The following is a 21,274-nucleotide window of genomic DNA, read 5'->3' on the forward strand; positions in this document are numbered from 1 at the left end:
AAATATACTGGCTGCCTAAAATTGGACTGTTCCTTGACTTTATTAACATTATGGGCAACTTCCTGTCAATCTACTTGAAGAATTTTTAAAGGTGTTACCTTCTCCCTTCTTAATCTGTGAAACATTTAGCCAAAAGTTATGAAATTAACTAGATGTTGGGGTTACAGAGAAATATGGCAACCAACATTAATAATTAGTAAACTAGAAATACTATTGCTTTATTGCATGATATCAGTGGTGTTTATGTCTCTCATGTCTTTTGACAAAATAAATCAGTGCTTCGAAATGACTCTTGGGTTCCTATCAAATCATATAAATAGGTCTGAAAAAAATGCTTCATGTTTTCTCCAATTAAGGCATAGCTATAATGCATAGCTCTTCTGTTCAGTATCCTATCCTGGCCTTCTGTTCATTTTGCATTCCCTAATAATTAACGGATACTAGTCCTTAAAAAAATCATGATTTCCTTGACTCAACATAATTCAAGTTTTGAAATCTTACAAGCTATTGCAGTAAGGGAGGAAAGCTTTGGACTGTAAAAGGGCCTCCCCACTTTAATTAGAATGACAAAGCGGCATGGAGTTATGTAATGGGCATTCATGCAGCCTCATTGGTTACATAATAGAGTGGTCACTCACCACAGATACTGAAATCCATCTCACATCCAGGACTATTGTGTCCACTCGAAGAGACAGTGCTTTCTTTGTTTGCAGCAAATAAGCAGCTCATGATTATTAGCTTAGTTATTAAGTTAAATCACATTCCTGGAAAGGGAAATGCTGCCACTTTTTTTGTTTTAAATGGGAAAAGAGAATGCCTCTTTTGAAAATCTAAGCATACAATTACTGCTGGCAACATGACCATTACACCTACCTCTTTGAGAAGACAAGCCTATGTTTTTGCTTGATATTTTTTTCCTGTCCATTTTGTTTTATTTGTTAAGTTGCTAAAGAGTCATTGGGGAAAGCATTAACAAAAAGAGAAACTGACAGATTTAAATATCCATGAAATCCATTTTCATTCCTCCATTGTTATGTGCCTAAAATGACCATCTCAGGACCAGTCACCTAGCACCCCCACGTTGTATGAGAAACATTGCTCACAGCATCAGAATTACCAGGGTACATGGATGTGCCCTGTGAGCCCTGGTTGTTGGGAGGGAGCAAAGCAGGCAACGAGTACAGTGATACCCACACCTAAGATTTTCTCTCACTCACAGTGAACATGGGGAAGGGAGCTACTCTGAATAGGCCTTAAGAATTTATAATTTCCCAAAGTCCCATGACCTCTGTCATGTTAACATGAACTCTAAATATTTACTTTTTTTTTTTTGTCTTTTGATACAGGGTCTTGCTATGCAGTTCAGGCTGGTCTTGAGCTCAGTTTGAAGCCCAGATTGACCTCAAACTTGCAGTGTTCCTCTTGCTTTAACCTGTCTGAGTACTGGGATTACAGGCATGCGCCACCATGCCCAGATGGCTATTTACTTTCAAGTGGTGTCATTAGTGTGGGACAGCTGTTCCTTAGCTTACCTACAGAGCTGTGGTGATTTGGATTCAGTTTAAATGTGTCTCCCAGAGGTTCATGTGTTGGAAGCTTCCTCCCTAAGTGGTAGTACTGGGCATCAATATGACATTTTTAAGACATGGAGCCTTGTCAGAGGTCCCTAGGTCATTGAAGAAGCTTAATCTCTCCCTTACAGTAGCTCTCATGGGACCACTGAACTCTCATGAGTGAGCTGACTCCTAAGTTTCTCTGGCCTTCTGTTTGGAGATGTGAGCTATTCTCAGGAGCGTTACCACATTTCTGCCATTGTGGCACCATTTTGCTGTGAGGTCTTAATCAGAACTGAGCAGATGCTGCTGTGATGTCATTGAATCACCAGATCTGAACTAAGTAGGCTTCTTCATTTGTAAAAAGTAAAATTAGCCTACCTCAGGTATTTTGTTATAGTAATGAACAACTGGCTAACACAAATGAAATCTTTTCCTTGTCGATACTTAATGGGGGAATTCTGAGCTGCTCTTTAGTACAGGGCTAGAGTGTGTGACTCATGCACAGCACCTTACATGTGATTGGCTCTCCTTGTTTCCCAGGTATGGCGTAAGGATAAGGGGAGGGCAGCAAGTGATATGATGGGATCTCCCTTGAGCAGGCTGGTCTGACCTACTCACCATCTTCATACTGTTCTGTCGGTGTGGCCTTGGACTCCGAGGTATCTGGGCTTACCTCTTGCTCCTGTCAGTTACTCATGTGACTAATGAAATGCTTAGCCCCTTTGAACCACAGTGTCATCATCTGTAAGCTGGAATTAGTTGGGCAATAGAGTCAAATTATGCATGTTAAAGACTGAACATTAGTAGAAGCCACACAGATAAAAGATAATATTATTCCCAATCAGAAAATTTTTAGTTCATTGCAAACTTGTAAAGCAACAAAGTTAGATTTATGGATTTATTTCTTCTGATCTGCTCCAGTCAGGAACAAGGCAAAGCAAAGATAGACTTCTACTCTGAATAAAACTTGTATCATGCAGTGCGTATGGAAAAGAATAAAACTGGTCCCTTCTTAGGAATAAGGAACAAAGGAGAGTGGGAATAATGACACCAAAATTTTAGAAGAGGAGTGTCGTGTCCTAGCAGGAGCAGATTACTTCTACCATTGTTTTTTTTTCCTTTTTTTAATGTAGCATTGTTACAGTGGTTCTATTAATGTTTGTTATAATAACCTAGGGCTAAATGCACATTCTCCAGTTAGGGATGTAGAATTACTAGTTTGGAGATGGGGTCCATCCATATGCATTTAACAAGTGATTAGACTGCTTCTGTTATAGGTGGATTATGGACCATATTTCAAGATATGTCATTTGTTGCCTTTTCTAGTAATATTTTGCACTTTTTCCCCCCCTCTTTCCTTCTTTGTATAAAACCTTTTGACCATGATGTATTTAAATTTACACTTATTTTTGCTCATGATATGCTCACCTGATTGAAGCCCTTTCCTGGCTTTCTGTTCATGCTAGGTTAAATATCCAAGTCCTCCTGGCTAAGCTTATCTTCCATCATGTTCCCCTCATTCACTCATAGTTTGGTCACCTCAACTTCAGGTTCCCTCAGGGCATGTGCACATGCTGTGGCCTTATTTGAAATCTTCTCCCTCTTACGTCATCTACCTGGTGAACATCTACTCATCATTCTGGTCTGAGTTTCCTCTGTGGAACCCAGTTTCTTCTGTGAAACTTCCAGTGGTTTCTGAGGCAACAATCTGTTCTTCTTCATCTTTAATTTTGTGTGTTTTTCTTAGGTAATCTTTTTTGGAGAGCAATTACTTTCACATTAAACAATTAGTTGCTAAATTGTCTGTCTACCACTTGTCTTCTCTGCTTGAATGTTGATTTCATGTAAATTGGGGAATGTGTTAGTCAAATTTCTAGCTAGGACATGTATTAGCTTTATGTTGTGAAATACCTGAGGATGGGTCCTTTATAGAGAAAAGGAGTTTACTGAGCTCACAATTCTGGAGGCTCTAGGGCATGGCACTGGCATCCTGACAGCTTTGGTGAGGACCTTTTGGCAGATGGCATCACAGTGATAGGAATGTATACAAGAAGAGAACACATAGAAAGGAAGTTTAAGCAAAAGGAGGGGGCTGAGCTTGCTCTTTTGATAGCAGCTTGCTCTCACAAGGGTAACTAAGATCCCAGAGAAGTATCCTAAACCTTTTGAGGTTGCCAGTGACCTAAGGCTCTCCCACTAAGACCCACCTCATAAAGATTCTACCATCTCTTAACGTCTCCACACTGAGGACCAAGCTCCTGTCACATGAGGTCTTGAAGGCAAACTACATGGAAACCATAGCAGGGAGCATGTGTGAGCTGTTTATTTCTGTGTCCACTGTGTCCTATAAGTGCCGTGAACATAGTGAAAACTTAATGAATATTTCTAAAATAATAAGTGAACGACAGTGGGATGTGCTGGGCCTTCATTGACAATGACAGATGGCATGAGTGACTGTGCCTTGGGATGCAGTGGAAATGACCCTGTCCAAGCATTTCTAGAGTGAGATGATATATTGCTATTTTGTGGCAGTAATGAAAACATTAAATTCAGAGACCTCCAACAGGGTCATTTTAAGGCTTAGAACCTGGCATAGGAAAAAGGAAAGTTCAAAGGTTTCAAATGAAATCCTCTCTTATTTTGTGTGACGTCTGACATGTGCAAAGTGTTAGAAGCTACTTGGTAGTCCAACACCTCATGAATCAATTTATTTAATGTATTTATTTACACTTATGTCACACAGCTGGTTGACTAGATTTGTGTTCATTTCTCATGTACTCCCCCTTGGAGTTGTAAGAAGTGAGACAAGTGCCTATTCCCGCTTTGTTTTGAAATCAAGCACTTGGCTTAGTGACGTTTACAACTAATAGAACAGTAAGAGCAATGTTGTCCTTAGAGAATGAGAGCTTGTTATGTGCAGTGTAATTGAGCATCTCGGGCTTGATGGAAAAGGATTCTGAAGAAAAAAAATCTCATGACTTAAAAAAAATTTTAATGCATGATAACCAAGTATAGAATTAATTGGTCTTCATAAAAGCTCAGAATGATGATTTTAATAAATTCACTTCAGGTCTCTATTGCTACAAAAAGACTGCGTCAGTCAACTTTGTTTACCTGAGATTTTTAGAGCAAAAGGGCAGATTTTTTTTCTGGAAACCTATGGACTTCACTATGACTTTTGGATTCTTAAATAATGTAGTTTAATTATACTAGTTGGTTTTTCATTCATTACCGCAAACATTTACTAAGTACCACTATCTGTGCACTAGAGATAAAGCCATGAACACAACAGATAAGGGTACCGCTCTCCAGACAAAAAATGAGTAAACAAGAGGAGCTCTAAAGAACTGATGCAGATAAGGTGATCTGGAATGCCAGGGAGGATGGGTGATGTGACTCCATCCAGATGCTCTGGGGGGTTTATCTGAGGACATAAAGAACTGAATGCTCAAAAGAAGCCAGCAGTGGTCCCAAAATGAGAATATGCTCAGGGAGACGGAGGGACAAATCAGAGATTCTTAGGTATAGCTGAGTTTGCTGTGGGATATGAAGGAGGGCCAGAGAGGCTGGGGCATAGAGGGGCAGCAGAAGGCTTTGGTGGTAAAGTCAAGGAGACTGACAGAAAGGGCCTTGCAGCTCCAGCAGAAGGTCAGGCATCACTTCCAAGGGTTATTGGAAGCCAGTGAGAGGTTGACATGGGGGAGTGACATGACTTCATTTGTGATTGTAAAAGTCACAATAAGAGTAATTGAAAAGGTTAGTTTAGCAGTCCAACTAAGAGGTGATGAGGGAACATTACATCTTTTTTATTGTATGTATAGACTGTGTAGACTTTTCTTGCACACATGTACAGATTTTTTTGTGTGATTGAATTTGGAAAGACTAAATAAAGCTTATTTAGAAAACAGTATATTCTATTTAGATTCATTTGATAGGAGTCTCATTTTTATATTAAACATGTTTTTATTCAGTTAGTATTTATGATGTGCTGTTAGCAATGTGATTTGGACTAATTTCTAAATATACCAAACTATGATTTTCAATTGTTGGTCTGAATTCTGTAGAGAAACAAACAATAGGATATATAGTAGTCCTCCCTTATCATTCGTTTTGTTTATGTGGTTTCAGTTACTCATGCCTTCAGTGATCTGAAAACGTTAAAGGAAAATTCCAGAAATAAACAATTAATAGGATTTAAATTGTGTGCCATTCTGAGTCACATGATCAATCCTAGCCATCCTGTTCCTTCTTTCCTGAAACAAATTACTTCTTTGTCCATTGTGTCCAATGTTATACACCTGTGTTTGTCAGCTTTCCATTACTGTGATAAATACTTGAGATAGTCACTTCATGAGGAGGAAAGGTTCATTTTGGCTCGAAGTTTTAGCACATCATCAATTGGCCTATTGCTTTTGGCCCTGTGGCAAGACAGTCTATCACAGTGGGGGCTCTGTGATGGAGCACAGCTGCTCACCTCCTGGTGGCTTGGAAACAAGGAGAAAGACAAGATGGGCCAGTGACCTCACTTCCTTCCACTAGAGCTTTTTTTTGTCCAAAATGTTCTGCTGCTTCCTAGCAGCAGCATCGCTAGGCACCAAGCCTTCAATACATGTAGGCCTTTGCAAGACATTCCTGACCCAAACTATGACAGTGCCTATTAATCACTCGGTGGCCATTTCAGGTCTCAGACTGGCTGCTGTGGTGTGGCCATGCTTATAGTCAGGTAACTCTTATTTTACTTAATAGTGACCCCAAACTACAAGAGTATTGATTCTAACAATTTTAATAGATCACAAAGAAGCTATAAAATGCTTTCTTTAAATGAAAAGATGAAAATTCTCAATAAGCAAAGCAGAAACATTTGTATGCTAAGCTTCTTAATTATTTGCAATAAGAACAAATCTTCATGAAATGGCAAAGAAGAAAAAATTGTATTAGTTTTGCTATTGCACCTCAAACTATAAAGTTATGGCACACAGTGCAAGATATGTGCTTAAGACTAAAAAGGCCTTAAGTCCAGTACATCTGCACTTTCAGACATCCACTGGGGGTCCTGGAATGTATCTCCATAGATGGAGGGGGGGTGCCAAATGGGAGCAGTTCTCACTTAAAGATTTCGCAGTCCAATGGAAGACATCTGTAGGTATACAACAAAGTGAGGAAAGGCTGACTATTATGGACTGAACTTGTATGTTCAACTCTTGTAGAAACTTAGATTTTATTCTGAAGCAGCTTTCATACTTTAAAAACACCATTTTGGCTGCCACAGGACATTCCTGACCTCACTGGTAGAAGCGATGGAACTAGTGGCAAGTGAGGCTAGTGAGGTGCTCATTGTGCATTACCAGTTAGGGTGTGGGTCTGAATTAGGGCAGAGGCAATGAGAGTGGAAAAGAAGAACAGAATGGAGACACAGTGAATGATAGGTAGAGATGAGCCTAAAGATCAAGAGAGCGTTAAGAGGGACAAGACAGTATTGTGGTTACCTGATAGTAAATTTGTCTGGTTTAGAAGGTTAATATGGATACATCCAGCATGCTTAGGATTATTAGTTGTTATTCTTCAGAAAAGGTAATTCATGAGCAAAAGGGGCAGAGAGTTTCATCAGGGAACCTATAGTACCAGAGATTCTATAGTTGCCAGAGAAAATGGTGCTGAAACCTTTCCACAGGACCCACTTCCCGCTGCAAGCAGCGAGGGAGAAGCAAAGTATGCCAGCTCCTCCTGACACCATCCCTTCCTGTAGGAACACCCACAGGGTTTCATGATATGAACACTTTTGTGTGTGTGTGTGTGTGTGTGTGTGTGTGTGTGTGTGTGTGTGTAACTAGGGATTGAACTCAGGCCCTTGTGCTTGCCAGGGAAGCACTTATTCCACTGAGCCGTCTCCCCGGCCCCCAATAGGAACACTTGAGAAGGGTTATGCGGTCTGCTTGAAAACATCTCTGGTCACTGCCTTGAGTGTTAGTAATACTTTTGTTTATTATATAGCTCTTTAATCTGAAGAACTTCAAAGTGCATCCCACATTAAAAAAAAAATCATCATAACATCAAGTGAGTTAAGGAAGGTAAGCTTGATATTATTCTTGGTTTTTATATGAGGAAACTAGTATTAAGAGAGGTCAGATGATGTTGTCCAAGCCTATGTTACTTAATCCGAGTCTTTATCCCACCAAGAAGGCATTTTCATCTTTGTTTTCACATTATCAAGCACAATATTTCTCAAAGGCTGATTGATGGATCTTTTGCATTTAGATTCGCCTAGGGTTGCTAATTAAGATGCAGACCTCTGGGTTTTATTTTAGGCCAAATGTTCAGAATTTTCTATGGCAGGCATTCAGAAGTAGATGGTATTACCTATCATCCCTGGTGATTCTCTTTAAAACTGTTGTATTCAAGGGATAAGACAAATCCCCCAAATATGCTGGGTTTTTTTTTTTTTTCACAAGAAAGTATTAATAAAAAAAAACCGAAGAATTAAAAAAAAGAAAGTATTAATATATTCTATATTCAGAAACTCATTCAGAACCTTTTTCTGAACATACTGTATGATTAGTTGTCTTTTTGAAGTTAAGTAATGTTTTTGATTACATGTAAAACTGCTCTGACCTGTGTGAAAGAAAGGCAGAATTTCCTGGTAAGTTATCACAGGACTACGGGAAGCATCCCAGACCATGGCCCCATCTGTAGCTACTGCTTATATAGGGTCGATTAGAAAGAATTGGTCTTTCTACATTTGTAGCTTCTCCTTCAGTGTGTACCCTGATATAGTATCAGCCATATTGATACTGTGTTTAATACAATTGCATGAGCTCAGGCTCATATAGGTTGAAGATTATGTCTTTAAGGACTCCATAAGGTTAAGCCAGTCAAGGATGGCTTCGTCAGTCTGCTTTGTTTGTACTGAGTTGTAGACAAAGTACATTTATCTGTGGAGTGTATAGGCATTTTGTCTGTTTGGTACGTTGTATCTATCTTTGGCTCCTAGCCAGCCACAGAGTAGAGACTTAACAAATATTTGTTGAATGAATGAATCCACTCAAGAGTATTTTAGGAGCAAACCAAAACAACCAAGTTAAAGAGAGTTGTCCTAGCCCACTTCTGAGATACATAGAAAGCAGTAGTAAGTTACTAGATTAATTGAGTGGGAACTATCAACAGTCTACTTCCTTGCTAGATTTTTTTTTTCTTTCTTGTCTGCTATCTTTTTCACAGTCCCAGCTTGCTAAAGGTCTTTCACTGTCTCTTTGGAAATTCTCTTTTTAGAGCTCTTCTTTATTTACCTGGCATTTATTTAATGTGTACGGCAAAACCCTAATATTAGTCTCTATCAATCCATCTCCTTCTATGTCATTCAATAAGAAAAATTCACATTTGTACTATAATTGATACTGGATTTTTATTTTTATTTTTGTATTTTTTTCTTTTTTTGGCGGAACCGGGGATTGAACTCAGGCCCTTGTGCTTGCCAGGTAAGCGTTTATTCTACTGAGCCATCTCCCCAGCCGATACTGGATTTTTAAACACAAATCCTTCATTTCTAGTATGGTTTTCTTTAGTTCCTTAGTTGAGTGCTTTGCACAGTGGCAGCTCTTCATGTTTTTACTGACTGACACCAGGCATGGGTCATGAGCCACAGGAATGGTGGGCATGTTATTAATGTGATAAATATTTTCTTTACAACTGACATACCCATGTTACACACATGTATACTCTCTCTCTCTCTCTCTCTCTCTCTCTCACACACACACACACACACACACACACACACACTGGAGAGCGTGAAAATCTGCTCTTAGATGGTGACTTTTCAATTTTTATTTGGAGAAACTGGATCTGTGATTTGGCCAGCTATCTGTTCTTTCCATACTCTACCTTCATTTTTCTTTTTTAAGTGTCAGAATTGGGAAGCCTGTCTTTTTACCTATCTAGATCTCATTAACAATCATATTGTCATTCTGTGTTCATTTACCTTTCTTCTAAAAATAGAAGGAAACTGACTCCCCCACCCCCATCCACACACTGGTATGAAATTAATGAGTAATTAGAAACCAGAAAAGAACATGAGTGCCCCCCATGGATCCTGTTCTATGTGATCCAGTTGCTCCTTGTGCAACTACCGACATTGTTCCTACACTTATTTTGAGCCCTTGGGTGAATGCGTTTTTCTTTCTTAGACTTAATTTACTCATTTAAGAAACTGTAATAATGAGAGAGATTTTTATTTTCTTCCAAAGATGGTCTTTAGCATCGAAATAGTAATGTTAAAGATACCGATTAGTGTTGAGAGGTAAGAAGCATAATACAAGGCAGTATTTGATATATGAAAGCTAACTTTTGGTGAAAGTAAGTTAAAGACAAGTAGAAGCAAAGGATTTAAGTATGACATGCAGTATTTTCTTTTATTGGTAAAGTGCTGAATAACTTGGAACTTTGCAGTATGCGTTTGTATCTATCATCTTACTTAACTTCTCATAACAGTACTATGAACTGTGTAAATTCTGGGCTGGCCTGTTAAGTTCTGACAGTCTGGGTATTCAGTGACAGAGATTAAATATACAACACAATTGTTTTTTGTCTTTAGGCAGCATATCATGATAGGAGAACAGGGCTGGTTTTCTGTTCCGGCTTTGATGCTCATGCTAATTGGCTGGGTAATTTTGGATGAGACCCCCTAGCTTCTCCAAACCTCAGTGTCACCAGGTGAAATGATAACAATTCCTGCACTAGAGAGTGGTTATAGAGTTTGAGCCTTTGATCTATGATGAATGTTTAATAAATACTTCTAAGCTTTCTTTTTAAAATCTTCATTTAAGACATGTATATGATTTTCTTAGAATTAATATATAGATTTTAAAAAGAGGAAAATCTATTGAGAAAAAAGCCATTTTACACTAGTGTGTCTTAGAGAGAGCTGAACTCATGAAAGCTGAGTTGCTCTTCATACCTTTCCCTACAGTTGATCACCTGGTAACATGCTTAGCAGACACATCTTTCCTTCATCAGTAGCCCAATCTAGCAAGCCTGTGATCCAGGAATACTGCTTGTTTCAACACAGTACAGAGTATTGGCCAGAAACTATGGCCCAGAGTGTTGCATAAACCACAGAGATGTATTTTATATTTGAGTTTTTAAGTCCACATAGGCTTTAAAGGAGGACTAGGAACAAGCCAGATAGCGTCAGTACTTGAACTCTGAAATCCAGAGAGTAAAGACTTTATTGGAATCTTAATAATGAGACTTTGATTTTTATGCTTGATTGTTGTGATAACAGGTGATAATAATGCTGAGAAATATTTACTGTGCTTAAAACTAATCCTGCAGGAAAATGAGGAGGATGCAGGATCCCTAATGTGGTATACAGAATAAGAATCAAACTTAAGGACTTCAAGTTTGGAAACATCAAGCAATTGCCACTCCTGCCTGCCTCATACTCAGTGGCCTAGACTTGGAGAAAGAGCATTTATAAATCTCACAAAGAGATAAAGATCCATGGAATTGTCTATAGGATTTACGGCTCATGGAGAAAGCCCTGGGCTGTGCGGAAGGCTTTCCATTCATAGTTGGCTTCATTCACAGAGAATTTTGGGTCACACAGAAGCTCACTACCCCCCACTGATCTGTGTAGACGGAGACTGGCTATGCTGGACAAAAGCTGACTGGATTTCAGAAAGCCAAGGCACCTGTTAACCTGTGACTTCAGCATATGCCAACCTTGGACATTGGAGGCTCTGAGTGAAAAAAAAAAGAGAGAGCTATACAGTTTAGAGGTGCACTTTGGGTACTAAACTGTATGTGACAATTGGTGATGTTATTTGCCTAGTACAGAGTGACTATTTTAATTCAGACTCTCCTTCCATGCCACCCTAAAACCTTGAAGCTCATAAAATAGCATCTTATTTTTTTCCTTTGTAAGGTAAATGACCAAGATACAAGAACTTTAAGTATTTGCCTTAGGTCCCATACTAAATTGGCCTCAGAAATGAAAGCTGAGGCTGGCCAGCCTAGGCAATGTAAAGAGACTACATTAAAAACAAAACAAAACAAAACAAAAAGCAAACCCAGGTTTATTCATAGCACCTTAATAATCAGTTTTATAACTATAAACTTACTCTATTTGAAAAATAAGGTCTTCACTTTGTAAAGCCCACTTAATTTTTTAATTTGTCTCTTGGAAAACTTTGGAATCCTTAAAGAGTGACTGGAATATCAGAAATAGGGGTTGGTGCTAGAGAAGATAAGAGTCTATTAGGGTTTATTGTTAAGCTAAGTCACCAGGAGTAACACTGTTTTTCAGGAGGTGGAACAAACAACTTCCTCTTTCCTCCAGGAGGGTTCCTGGAATGTGGGGTGATCTAGGAAACCCTGCTGAGACAGGATGGTGAGGGGGATGGGATTGCTGTGTGATAAAGCACTGCCTATTGTTTGTTATTAAAACTCCCTTAACATTTTCCGGAGGATGAAGGATGCGCATCATAGAAACTTGGCCATGTAGCTTCTTCCTTCTAATAAGTACCTTCAAGTAAGGTCAACTCTTGAGGATCATGTAATTTTTTTAGGGCACATTCATTGGTCATGTGCACCCTCAGCCCTCTCCTTCTTTCAAATTTGTACTTTTTTCATAGACCAGAGGCATGATTTTCCTTTTTCTATAGCATTTGTTAATTTTCCATTATGTGAATATTCCTGCTATAGTTAGATCTACACCACCAACAGGATACAATCGAATGAAGACTTGAGAACGAGGACTCATAGTTGGCTCTTGCAAGCTGAGTCCCAGATATTGGTGGCTAGGCCTTGTTTGCATAATTAGGTGGAGGCTGCATACATCGGCATTTATGTGATATGATGGAAAAATACAGTGAATGCTTGTATTAAAAATATATTACAATAAAAGACACATTGACATTAATGCGCCTCAAAATACTTCTCATTTTAGCACACTTATCCCATCATTCTTGCCACTTTCTGAGGCAGTTCTGCAAAATATGAGTATCTTTGAAAGAGCTGCAGGCACATGCTCATTGTTGTGAATTGACTCCAAACATTTATCTTTTATAGTAATTTTGACTTTGGCAAAGAGCTCTAAGTCCCTTGGTGCCAGATCCAGTGAATGTGGTGATGAGAAAACACCATTCTACTTCTATAAGCCTGCCTCTCTATTGGATGGTACTTGTCAGCACCATAGTTTTTTTAATCACAGTTCAGAAAAATACCCATGAAAGAGGATTCTGAACTGTTTCACGTAGTGGCAAGAATGGTGGGCGAGGTGTATTCAGAGTAAGGGGAGAAGGTGTTTTGAGGGGGGAAACATGACCAGGTGTCTTTTAGTATAATGAGTTTTTTAAACATTCATCATATATTTTGGTCACTCCTTGTGTATGACTATGGCAGTGAAGATTTATAGTTTTTCTCTCCAGAAATGCCATCACAGATTCAGGGATGTGTGAATTTATCACATATACAGGTACCTCTTCTAGTGCCTGTCTTCTTTGTTCTCAGAATTCTCTCAGTTCTGGTGTCCATAGTGCTGCTATCCTTAGTCTCCTCTTCCTCTGTCTATTTTAAATACTCTTCCTGGAAGAGTGACTATAAAATGATTGCTTTAGATTTCTACTTTAGGCTATTTCCCCTGGCTTTTAGATTTTAAGTTTCCATTGGACTGTACCACTGTACTTCTAGTTCTACATTCCTAAAATAGAATTCAGTACCACTGGCCCAAGGACATCTGTCTCCCTCTTCTCAATTTTCTTTCATATTGGTAACATCATTAGTTGTCCAGCAAACCCATACTAGAAATCATGTAAAGATCCCTGATTCTTTATTTTTGCCTACATATTTTACCTCTATATTCAATAAACGACTACTCTTGACAGTTTTCTTTTTTATTATTTGTTAAATAACCAGTTCCTCTGAGCAGCCTGTTTCCCTGTGTTCATGTTACCAGTTCAGAGCTTCACAGTTGCTCATCCAGTGTATCAACAACTCCCCTACTGGTTTCCCAACTTTATAAACTGTATCTATGGAGTCTGTCCTTCCTACCAGTTTCTCTGACCCTGTGTAAAGCCTCAGCTTGGTTTCCCATTTCGTAGAGGACACAGTCTCAGCTCCTCAGTGTGCAGTTTAAGTCCTCCCTGGTGAGCAAGGCTACTACTGGCTCTGCAGCCAACTCATCATTGCCCTGTAATATTACTCCTGCCACCACATTTCTGCCCTCCCACTTGTTTCTTCTTAATGACGTTTGTGTTGGGCTCCCTGCTTGTTGTATCCCTGCCAACATTGTTAACTTCCATTCATAACTTAAAGCCCAGTTTGGGTACCACCTTCAGGAAGCCTTTTCTGACACTTTGAGCATGCTTTGTCCCTTGCAGTGCTTCTGTGATGTCCTATCTCTCTCTCCACCATGTTGGGTTTTTTTTGTTTGTTTGTTTGTTTTTTTTTTTGTTTTTTGTATTTTAGTAAGGGGATACAGGTCTACAGGGTCTCACTACATAGATTGGATTTATAATGATCTGTCTGTGTTCAGCCTCCCAAAAGCTGGGATTACAGGTGCATGCCACTATGCCCAGTCTCAATTACCATCTCAGCGTGTCCCAGGGGCGGGGCTGGCATGGCAGGCCGGGGCCCAACCTTTGACTGCCTAAGCAGGTGCTTTAATCTGCTGAGCTATTTGGCCAGCCCTTTCTCCACCATGTTAATACATTGTATTGTATCTGGGCTCAGAAAACCATACCCTAAGGTATGGCACTTGGGCAGATTGAACTGAAGGATAGGGGCTCAACCACAAGATCTTTCTGACCTTTTCCTAAGCTTCTTGTTCCTGTTCCTTGTTTCTTTTTATCCCCAAGGGAGGCTGCAGAAACAACTCTTCTCCCTTAAGACCAGGCTGAAAACTAGAAATAATCTTCTAAATTATCCCTTCTTTTCTGTGTAAGGATTGGCCATAAATAAATTCTGTGGCCTATACTTCCTGATAGATCATAAGACCCTCATTCCAGGAGGAGTCCTGCTATACAACCAGGAGGAAGGGATGCTGCATAGAGAAGCTAGGAAAACTCTGGACAGACAGGCTTGCTGTGCTTGATCTCTCGGTCTATTACTTTGGTCATTTGTGTTTTGCCCATTTACATTTTTATACAGATATCCTTTCTTTGCTGAACTTAAGCAAAAAAAAAAAATAGACATTATATTCATTTCTGAAGGCTCCCATGTCATATGAATCATTGATTAAATATATTTTGTTCTCCTGTAGTTAATTGTAAGGTGTCAGCTGTGACTCTTACGTTGGTTAAGAAAAGGTACTTTCCTACCTCCGTGGTTCTAATAGTTTCTTTATGTCTGTTTTCCCTATGAGGTTGAACAACAAGAATGTCAAAATTGCGTGCCAAATCTATACTTTTAGTACTTTGAATAGTGCCTGCTCCATAGTACTGTTTATTTAATGTGTGGCTGAGTAAGGAGATAAATAAATGAAAGAGACATTCTATCTCAAGTAGCATAGGGCTGCCCAACTTGAGTTACCTATGCCACAGAACATAACAAAACATAACAGAATTACCACACAATCAAGTTGCCTTATTCCTGGATGTACACCCAAAGGAAATGCTGTGGCTACATCGAAGAGACACCTGTACTTCCTTCTTTATTTCAGCATTATTCACCATAGCTAAGATATGGATGCAGCCAAAATGGCAATTCATGAATGAATAGATAATAAATGTCATATGTATGCACAATAGAATATTATTCAGCCTAAAAGAATGAAATCCTATCATTTGTCTCACCAATATGGTAAGTGAAATAAGCCAGGTACAGAAAAACAAGCACCACCTGTTCTTACTAATTTACAGAAGTTAAAGTTGGTCACATAGAAGTGGAGCGATCAGAGGTTACTAGGAAGGATGGGGGAAGGAGGATAATGAGAAGGTAGATAATGGGCACTAAAACATTGTTGTAGAGCGAGTATGCATTTCAAAATGACTACAGGAAAAGAGCTTGAAAGTTCCCAACACGTAGAGATGATAATATTTAGTGGACACAAGTGCTGATTACTTTTGTTTGTTCATTACAAATTGTACACATGTGTTGAGTGAAGATATTGATATACAGAGTCTGCCGAAAATGTATGCACACTTCAGGAAAGGAAAACCTTGTACAAATATTTTAATACTAAGTTTATTGAGATATCATGAGATTGGACTGGCCAAATAGCTCAGTGGATTAAAGCTCCCACAGGGGGTTTGATCCCCGGGTCTGCCCCGGGGCACCCTGAGACAGTGATTGAGAATGGGCGTGGTGCTGGGTGCCTGTAATCCCAGCACTTGGGAGGCTGTAAACAGGAGGATCACTACGAGTCCAATCTAGTACCTTTGGCCTCTACAGTTACAACAGGTATTCAAAGTGGTGACCATTATTCTAGACATTTATTACTACAGCAAACTGCTGCTTGGGTGACAGATTGATCCACATGCATTTTCCATTTCTCCTTTACGGGCTGGCAGTGTAGTGGGTTCTCTGTGATGTAAATTTTCTCTAAGGTCCCCCATACCAGGTAATATCTGTTGAAAAAGCATCATACTGTTTTTCTTTCCTGAAGATTGTGTGTGTGTGTGTGTGTGTGTGTGTGTGTGTGTGTGTGTAGGTGTAGGTGTGCTATATGTATGAGACATAGATGCATATAAATGGTGCACACTTGTATTTGAAATTTGAGTAACAAATAGTTTTTGGAACCTGTGAGTAGGTTTCAAATACTTCATGTGACGTACTTATGCCAAAAATACACTCAATTATTAATTATTGGTCTGAAATTAAAATCTCACTTTTAATTAGAAATTTCAGTCCACAGTTGTAAAGAATGTAAAACATACATTCTTTATCTGAGAATCCTCACCTAGCAGAAAAGTAAATTCATGTCCAAAGTAGATGTTCAAACAATGCAGATGCTTATATTGAGGCTGACATCAAGACATTAGATCTTTTATAGACTTCACCTTACATCTCTGAATGTCCACTGTTTAAATACTTCTGTACTTAGGTGTACTGCTTTGCCATAATTTGCAGCTATTTGTCACTATGTATATGATTTCTACTGAGAGAATGGATTTTTTTCTTTTCCTGGTGTTATGGACTATGTTTAGTTGTTCCCCTAAAGCCTCATGTGGTTGTAGGTGGGGATTTTTTGGAGGTGGCTGGATTTAGAGTGTGTGACTCTGGAATTGATTCATGGTGTAATGCTAGGACCAGTGGCCCTGGAATTAAGCCCATGAGTGCTACCTGCCCTAAATAGTCTAGATAAAATAAAAAGGGCAGAAAGGTGCTGTTTAGATCTCTTGTTGCTTTTGTTACCTTTTGGGCACCATGAACTGTTTTCCTATGCGGTGCCCTTCTGCTGTGTACCACTCTGCCTTGGAGCCAGCCAACTATGGACTGAAACTTCTATAAGCTGTGAGCTAAATAAACCTTTTCTCCTTTAACTTTAGGTATCTGGGTATTTTGTGTCAGAATTGAGTGAAAAGTAACTAAGATACGTGTTAAGGAAATTTCAAGTACACATCCAGTGAATATGAGAGATGAGCAGAGTTTATTTGCGAGTTGGCTTATGGGATTTCTATATAGTACGCTGATCTGTTGTTGCCTGATAGTAGTTGTAGAGCCTTTGAAAAGAGAGTATAAAATTTGCTGTTGGTGTTTTGAGATGAATGTGAGGAAAACAATGTGTGCCTTGTTAAGCTCTATAAAATTCTGGATAAGAGTTTTCTTAGGGAGTTACTGACTATAATAGTACTCACCATTTACTTCACCATTCGGGCCAAGATGCCTGAAGACTGATGCACAAAGCCAGATCGTGACTTGGAGAGAGACGCCATACTGCTGCCATTATAATGAAGTTGTTTACTCAGCTCATTCCCTATTAAAGTATCAGGTGACTGAAGTATTATTTTTATGGCAGAATTTTTTTTCCAGTTTAGAAACACCCAAGTTGTGAAGAGCTTGTGTTTTAGAAGGTGCAAGAGCATATTTCTTCATGACTGGAAACATAATTAAAATAAGACATATTCCATTTCTCACACTCTTTTTTTCCTTTCCTACTTAGGCCAAACTTGATGATTATGGAAATTGGACAACTAGGCTACTTGGGCAGAGTTGTAGACATTTATCTCATCAGAGTAGACATTTTCTTTTTGAAAAATATGAGGTTTAATGGCAGAAAGATTGACCAAAAACATCAGTTATGAAACATTCTTGTGGCGTTGGTATCAGGATCATGTCAGTAAAGTGACGGTCTTTGATTAAATCCAGATCATGCTGTTTCCTGTTAGCGTGCTAACCCATGGGGCAGACTCCATCCTCCTCAGCTCACTTTCTGAGTTGCTGAACACTTGTCTGCCAGGGCTCCACCCCGATTTCTTCCATGCTTCAACTCAGCATTGTTAAGATAAAACAAACAAAAACAGGCCCGGAATTCTCTTAAAACAATTACGGATCTATTGAATCTTTTTCTGCAGCCATGAGATTTTAACATTTTAGCTTCTCCAGTCAGGCCTTATGGCAGCATATTGGGATGGGTGTGTGTGTGTGTGTGTGTGTGTGTGTGTGTGTGTGTGTGTTTTGCTTCTGTACAATTGAATTTCAAAATGATTCAAGTAGTGACTAGATAATTTTTAAGATGTTGTTTTGTAAAATCTTGGTAAGTGAGCACACATCGTGAAAATCCTGTGATAGCAAAGGGAATGAACATTAGGGGATTTGGCAAATCTGTAGAAAATGATGTTAAGAAAATGGTCTGACACCTTAACACACATTGTTCCTTTCTGTCAGAATGATTTTAGGCACAAGAACAATTCTGTTGTTTTGTTTTATGACATTGTCACTGATGTTCACTTATGGCACTCAGAAAATCATTTTTTAAATCTGAATATTCAGTGTTGCCGTCCTTTTGGTAGGGCAAACATGATTCTTCCAAATGTACAGCTGCAAACCCTGAGGGACAAAAATTGTTAATAGGAACTAAGGGGAATGCGGACTGCAGATTGATATTGTTTTCCTTCAGAATGAAAGGAGAGCTGAAAGGAAGAGACTGGGTTAATGAGAAACATAATTCCATTCCCAAGGGAGAAACCTGGCTTCCTGCCAAATCTGCTTTCTGGCAGGAAAAGGGACCCACTTCATCAGGTTTTTTGACAAGGATTTTTCTCTGTGTTTGAATTCTTGGCCATATCGATACTCAGTGAAAAATTAGCTCATTGAAGTAGTCATTACTTTCAATAAGAGTTTGAATTTTAAAGTGAATTTTTTTAAAAGTACATTAAGAATTATCAGATTACAGACTGTTTAGTAAGGGAACCCTGACATTAACACAAGGCAAGGAAGCTTGACTTAGAATTAGAGCTTGAATGTCCCTAACAATTGAAAAACCCATCCCTTTTGCTGTTAACACTTGACGTTTAAGCATATATATTTATTTGGTACAGGGTCTTGCTATGCAGCTCGGATTTATAGTGATCCTCCTGTCTCAGCCTTCCCAGAGCTGGGATTATAGGCATGCACCACCATGCCCAAAAGGCATGGCATGGAGTACTGGGGATTGAACCTGGGTCCAGGGCAGGTGCTTAACACTGCTGAGCTATCTTCCCAACCATTAACAGTCACCTTTGTAAAACCAGTATAAGGTGACTCTGGTACACCACTGTTGGAGCTGTATTTAAACTTGAATTTAAAAAATTATCTGGGAATAGTATAAGGGGAGTGATTGATAGCATTTGCAAAACTCAATCCTGGGATCATAGGAAACATTTCTGATAAAATATGCCAGCGACCTAGTGCTTGACATGGTATTATGTGCAAGCAAATGTGGCTCCTATGAAATAACTAACCCTTGGACTTCTGGAGAGGAGAGGGGAACACACATACGTATGTCCTCCACCACCATGGCCACCACCCTACTGCAAACACTTGTAGGAGACAGCATTGCCTTGTATAACTTGTAGGGAAATTAAAGAGGAGCACAGACAAAATGACTGGCTGTGGCTTTACACATTTCAGTGTTTTAGCTTTACTTGAAAGAGCAATTGTTCCTAATGGTAACTATTAATTTATTATACAGGTTGAAGGGGACCAGCTGCCTCCAGGACATACAGTCAGTCAATATGAGACCTGTAAGATCAGGACCATAAAAGCTGGCACCCTGGAGAAACTTGTCGAGAACTTGCTGACAGCTTTTGGGGACAATGACTTTACCTATATCAGCATCTTCCTGTCAACCTACAGAGGCTTTGCTTCTACTAAAGAAGTGTTGGAACTGCTGCTGGACAGGTAAGGATCTGAGAGGGTTTGGAGGGTTGAGAGGGCTGGGAATGTGAGGCTGAGTGCAGAGAGAAGGCATGCTCTTGGGTGTCTCCTGTGGTGGCTGTGCCGGGAGGGGGTGGGAGGAAGGATTAACTGAAGGAAAGACCTTTGGAACCAGTGGCACTGAAGACTATTCAGAAGCCACTTGTATGACCTGTTCCTAGGGAACAAAATCTCATTTAAAATGTAGGGCTGAAAATATAGCTCAGTGGTAGAATGCTTGCCTAGTGTGCACAAAGTCCTGGATTCAATACCCAGAACTTCAAAATACATACACGTTTGTGGTTATGTGTATGTATGTGTAAGTTAAGAGCAGATATAATAAATCTAGTTTCCACTATTTGTACATTTCAATACTATCTGCTGCCCTGTGTTTCTAATTTTATAGAAATTGATTTTTAATATTTATACTTTTATATAAATTCAGTGATTAATGAATTCATTATGAGAAAGAAAGGTAATAATGTGTAGGAAGTATGTAAGAGCTCTGTCTTAGACCCGGAAGAACAGCTGGCTATTAGGTGGCAGCTGTGAGAGTGATGATAAGGGCTACTAAGCATCTCCTTGTCTCAGCTGTGTTATCCATATGTGCGAAAGTATCCTCAGTCCACGTTTTTAAAGCCGATTTACACAAGAGCAGTTTAGGTTGAAACACATAAGGGTGATCTGTCTATTTTCTACTTTATTCGGATCTTATTTATAATTAAACTTGGCCTTTAAAACTACCACTAAATTAATCTAATATCAATTGATCCTGAGAATCTTCATTCAAATCCTTGTATTCTGGAGTTTCTTCCATAAGGGAGGAAATGAGATAGTGTGCTTTTCACAAGCTTGTTGAATTCTGATTTTGGCACCTAGATTTTTTAAGTTTTTAAAATAATTCGTGCTCATGTTGAAAATGCGAAGAATTTTACTATGAAAGGTTATAAAAACTTTCTTATATTGTTACATTTCCTCCACATAACACTTATTAGGTTATAAAACTTAATGAGGTATATTATATAATTAATATAATATATAATATTAAGTATAGTATATATTATATAAGCATATTGCTGAAATCTATGGATAATTGAACCTAGATTTATTGTATCTACTCTTAACATGTATACACATATATATTACATGTATAGTAGAAAGAAAAATCTAAACAGATTGTAGTCTAAGGAGGCAGAGAATACAAATTAATAGTTTAAAAATGTAAGTATCCATATATATGATGAAAAACTTCAAACAGTTCAGAAAATTATAAATAAAAAGCCAAAGATTTCCTTTTCTCTAAGTTCGCTAGTCCCAGCTCCTCTTATAATCACAATAAATCATTTTCAGAGGTATTCTTCCCAAATTTTTTGGGCATATATATATATATA

At 38.8% G+C, this 21,274-nt stretch overlaps 1 protein-coding gene across 1 annotated transcript in view; it reads left to right on the forward strand.

The window, feature by feature from the left end:
• Rgl1 (ral guanine nucleotide dissociation stimulator like 1) overlaps window positions 1-21,274 on the forward strand; it is a 291,802-nt gene that overhangs the window by 178,318 nt on the left and 92,210 nt on the right. Inside the window, exon 4 of the mRNA XM_023706870.1 lies at window positions 19,660-19,869. Within this exon, the coding sequence (XP_023562638.1) occupies window positions 19,660-19,869 (210 nt within the window). The remainder of the gene's footprint in view (window positions 1-19,659; window positions 19,870-21,274) is intronic.

Source organism: Octodon degus, unplaced genomic scaffold, assembly GCF_000260255.1.
Source record: "Octodon degus isolate 3935 unplaced genomic scaffold, OctDeg1.0 scaffold00273, whole genome shotgun sequence".
Lineage (NCBI taxonomy): Eukaryota > Metazoa > Chordata > Mammalia > Rodentia > Octodontidae > Octodon > Octodon degus.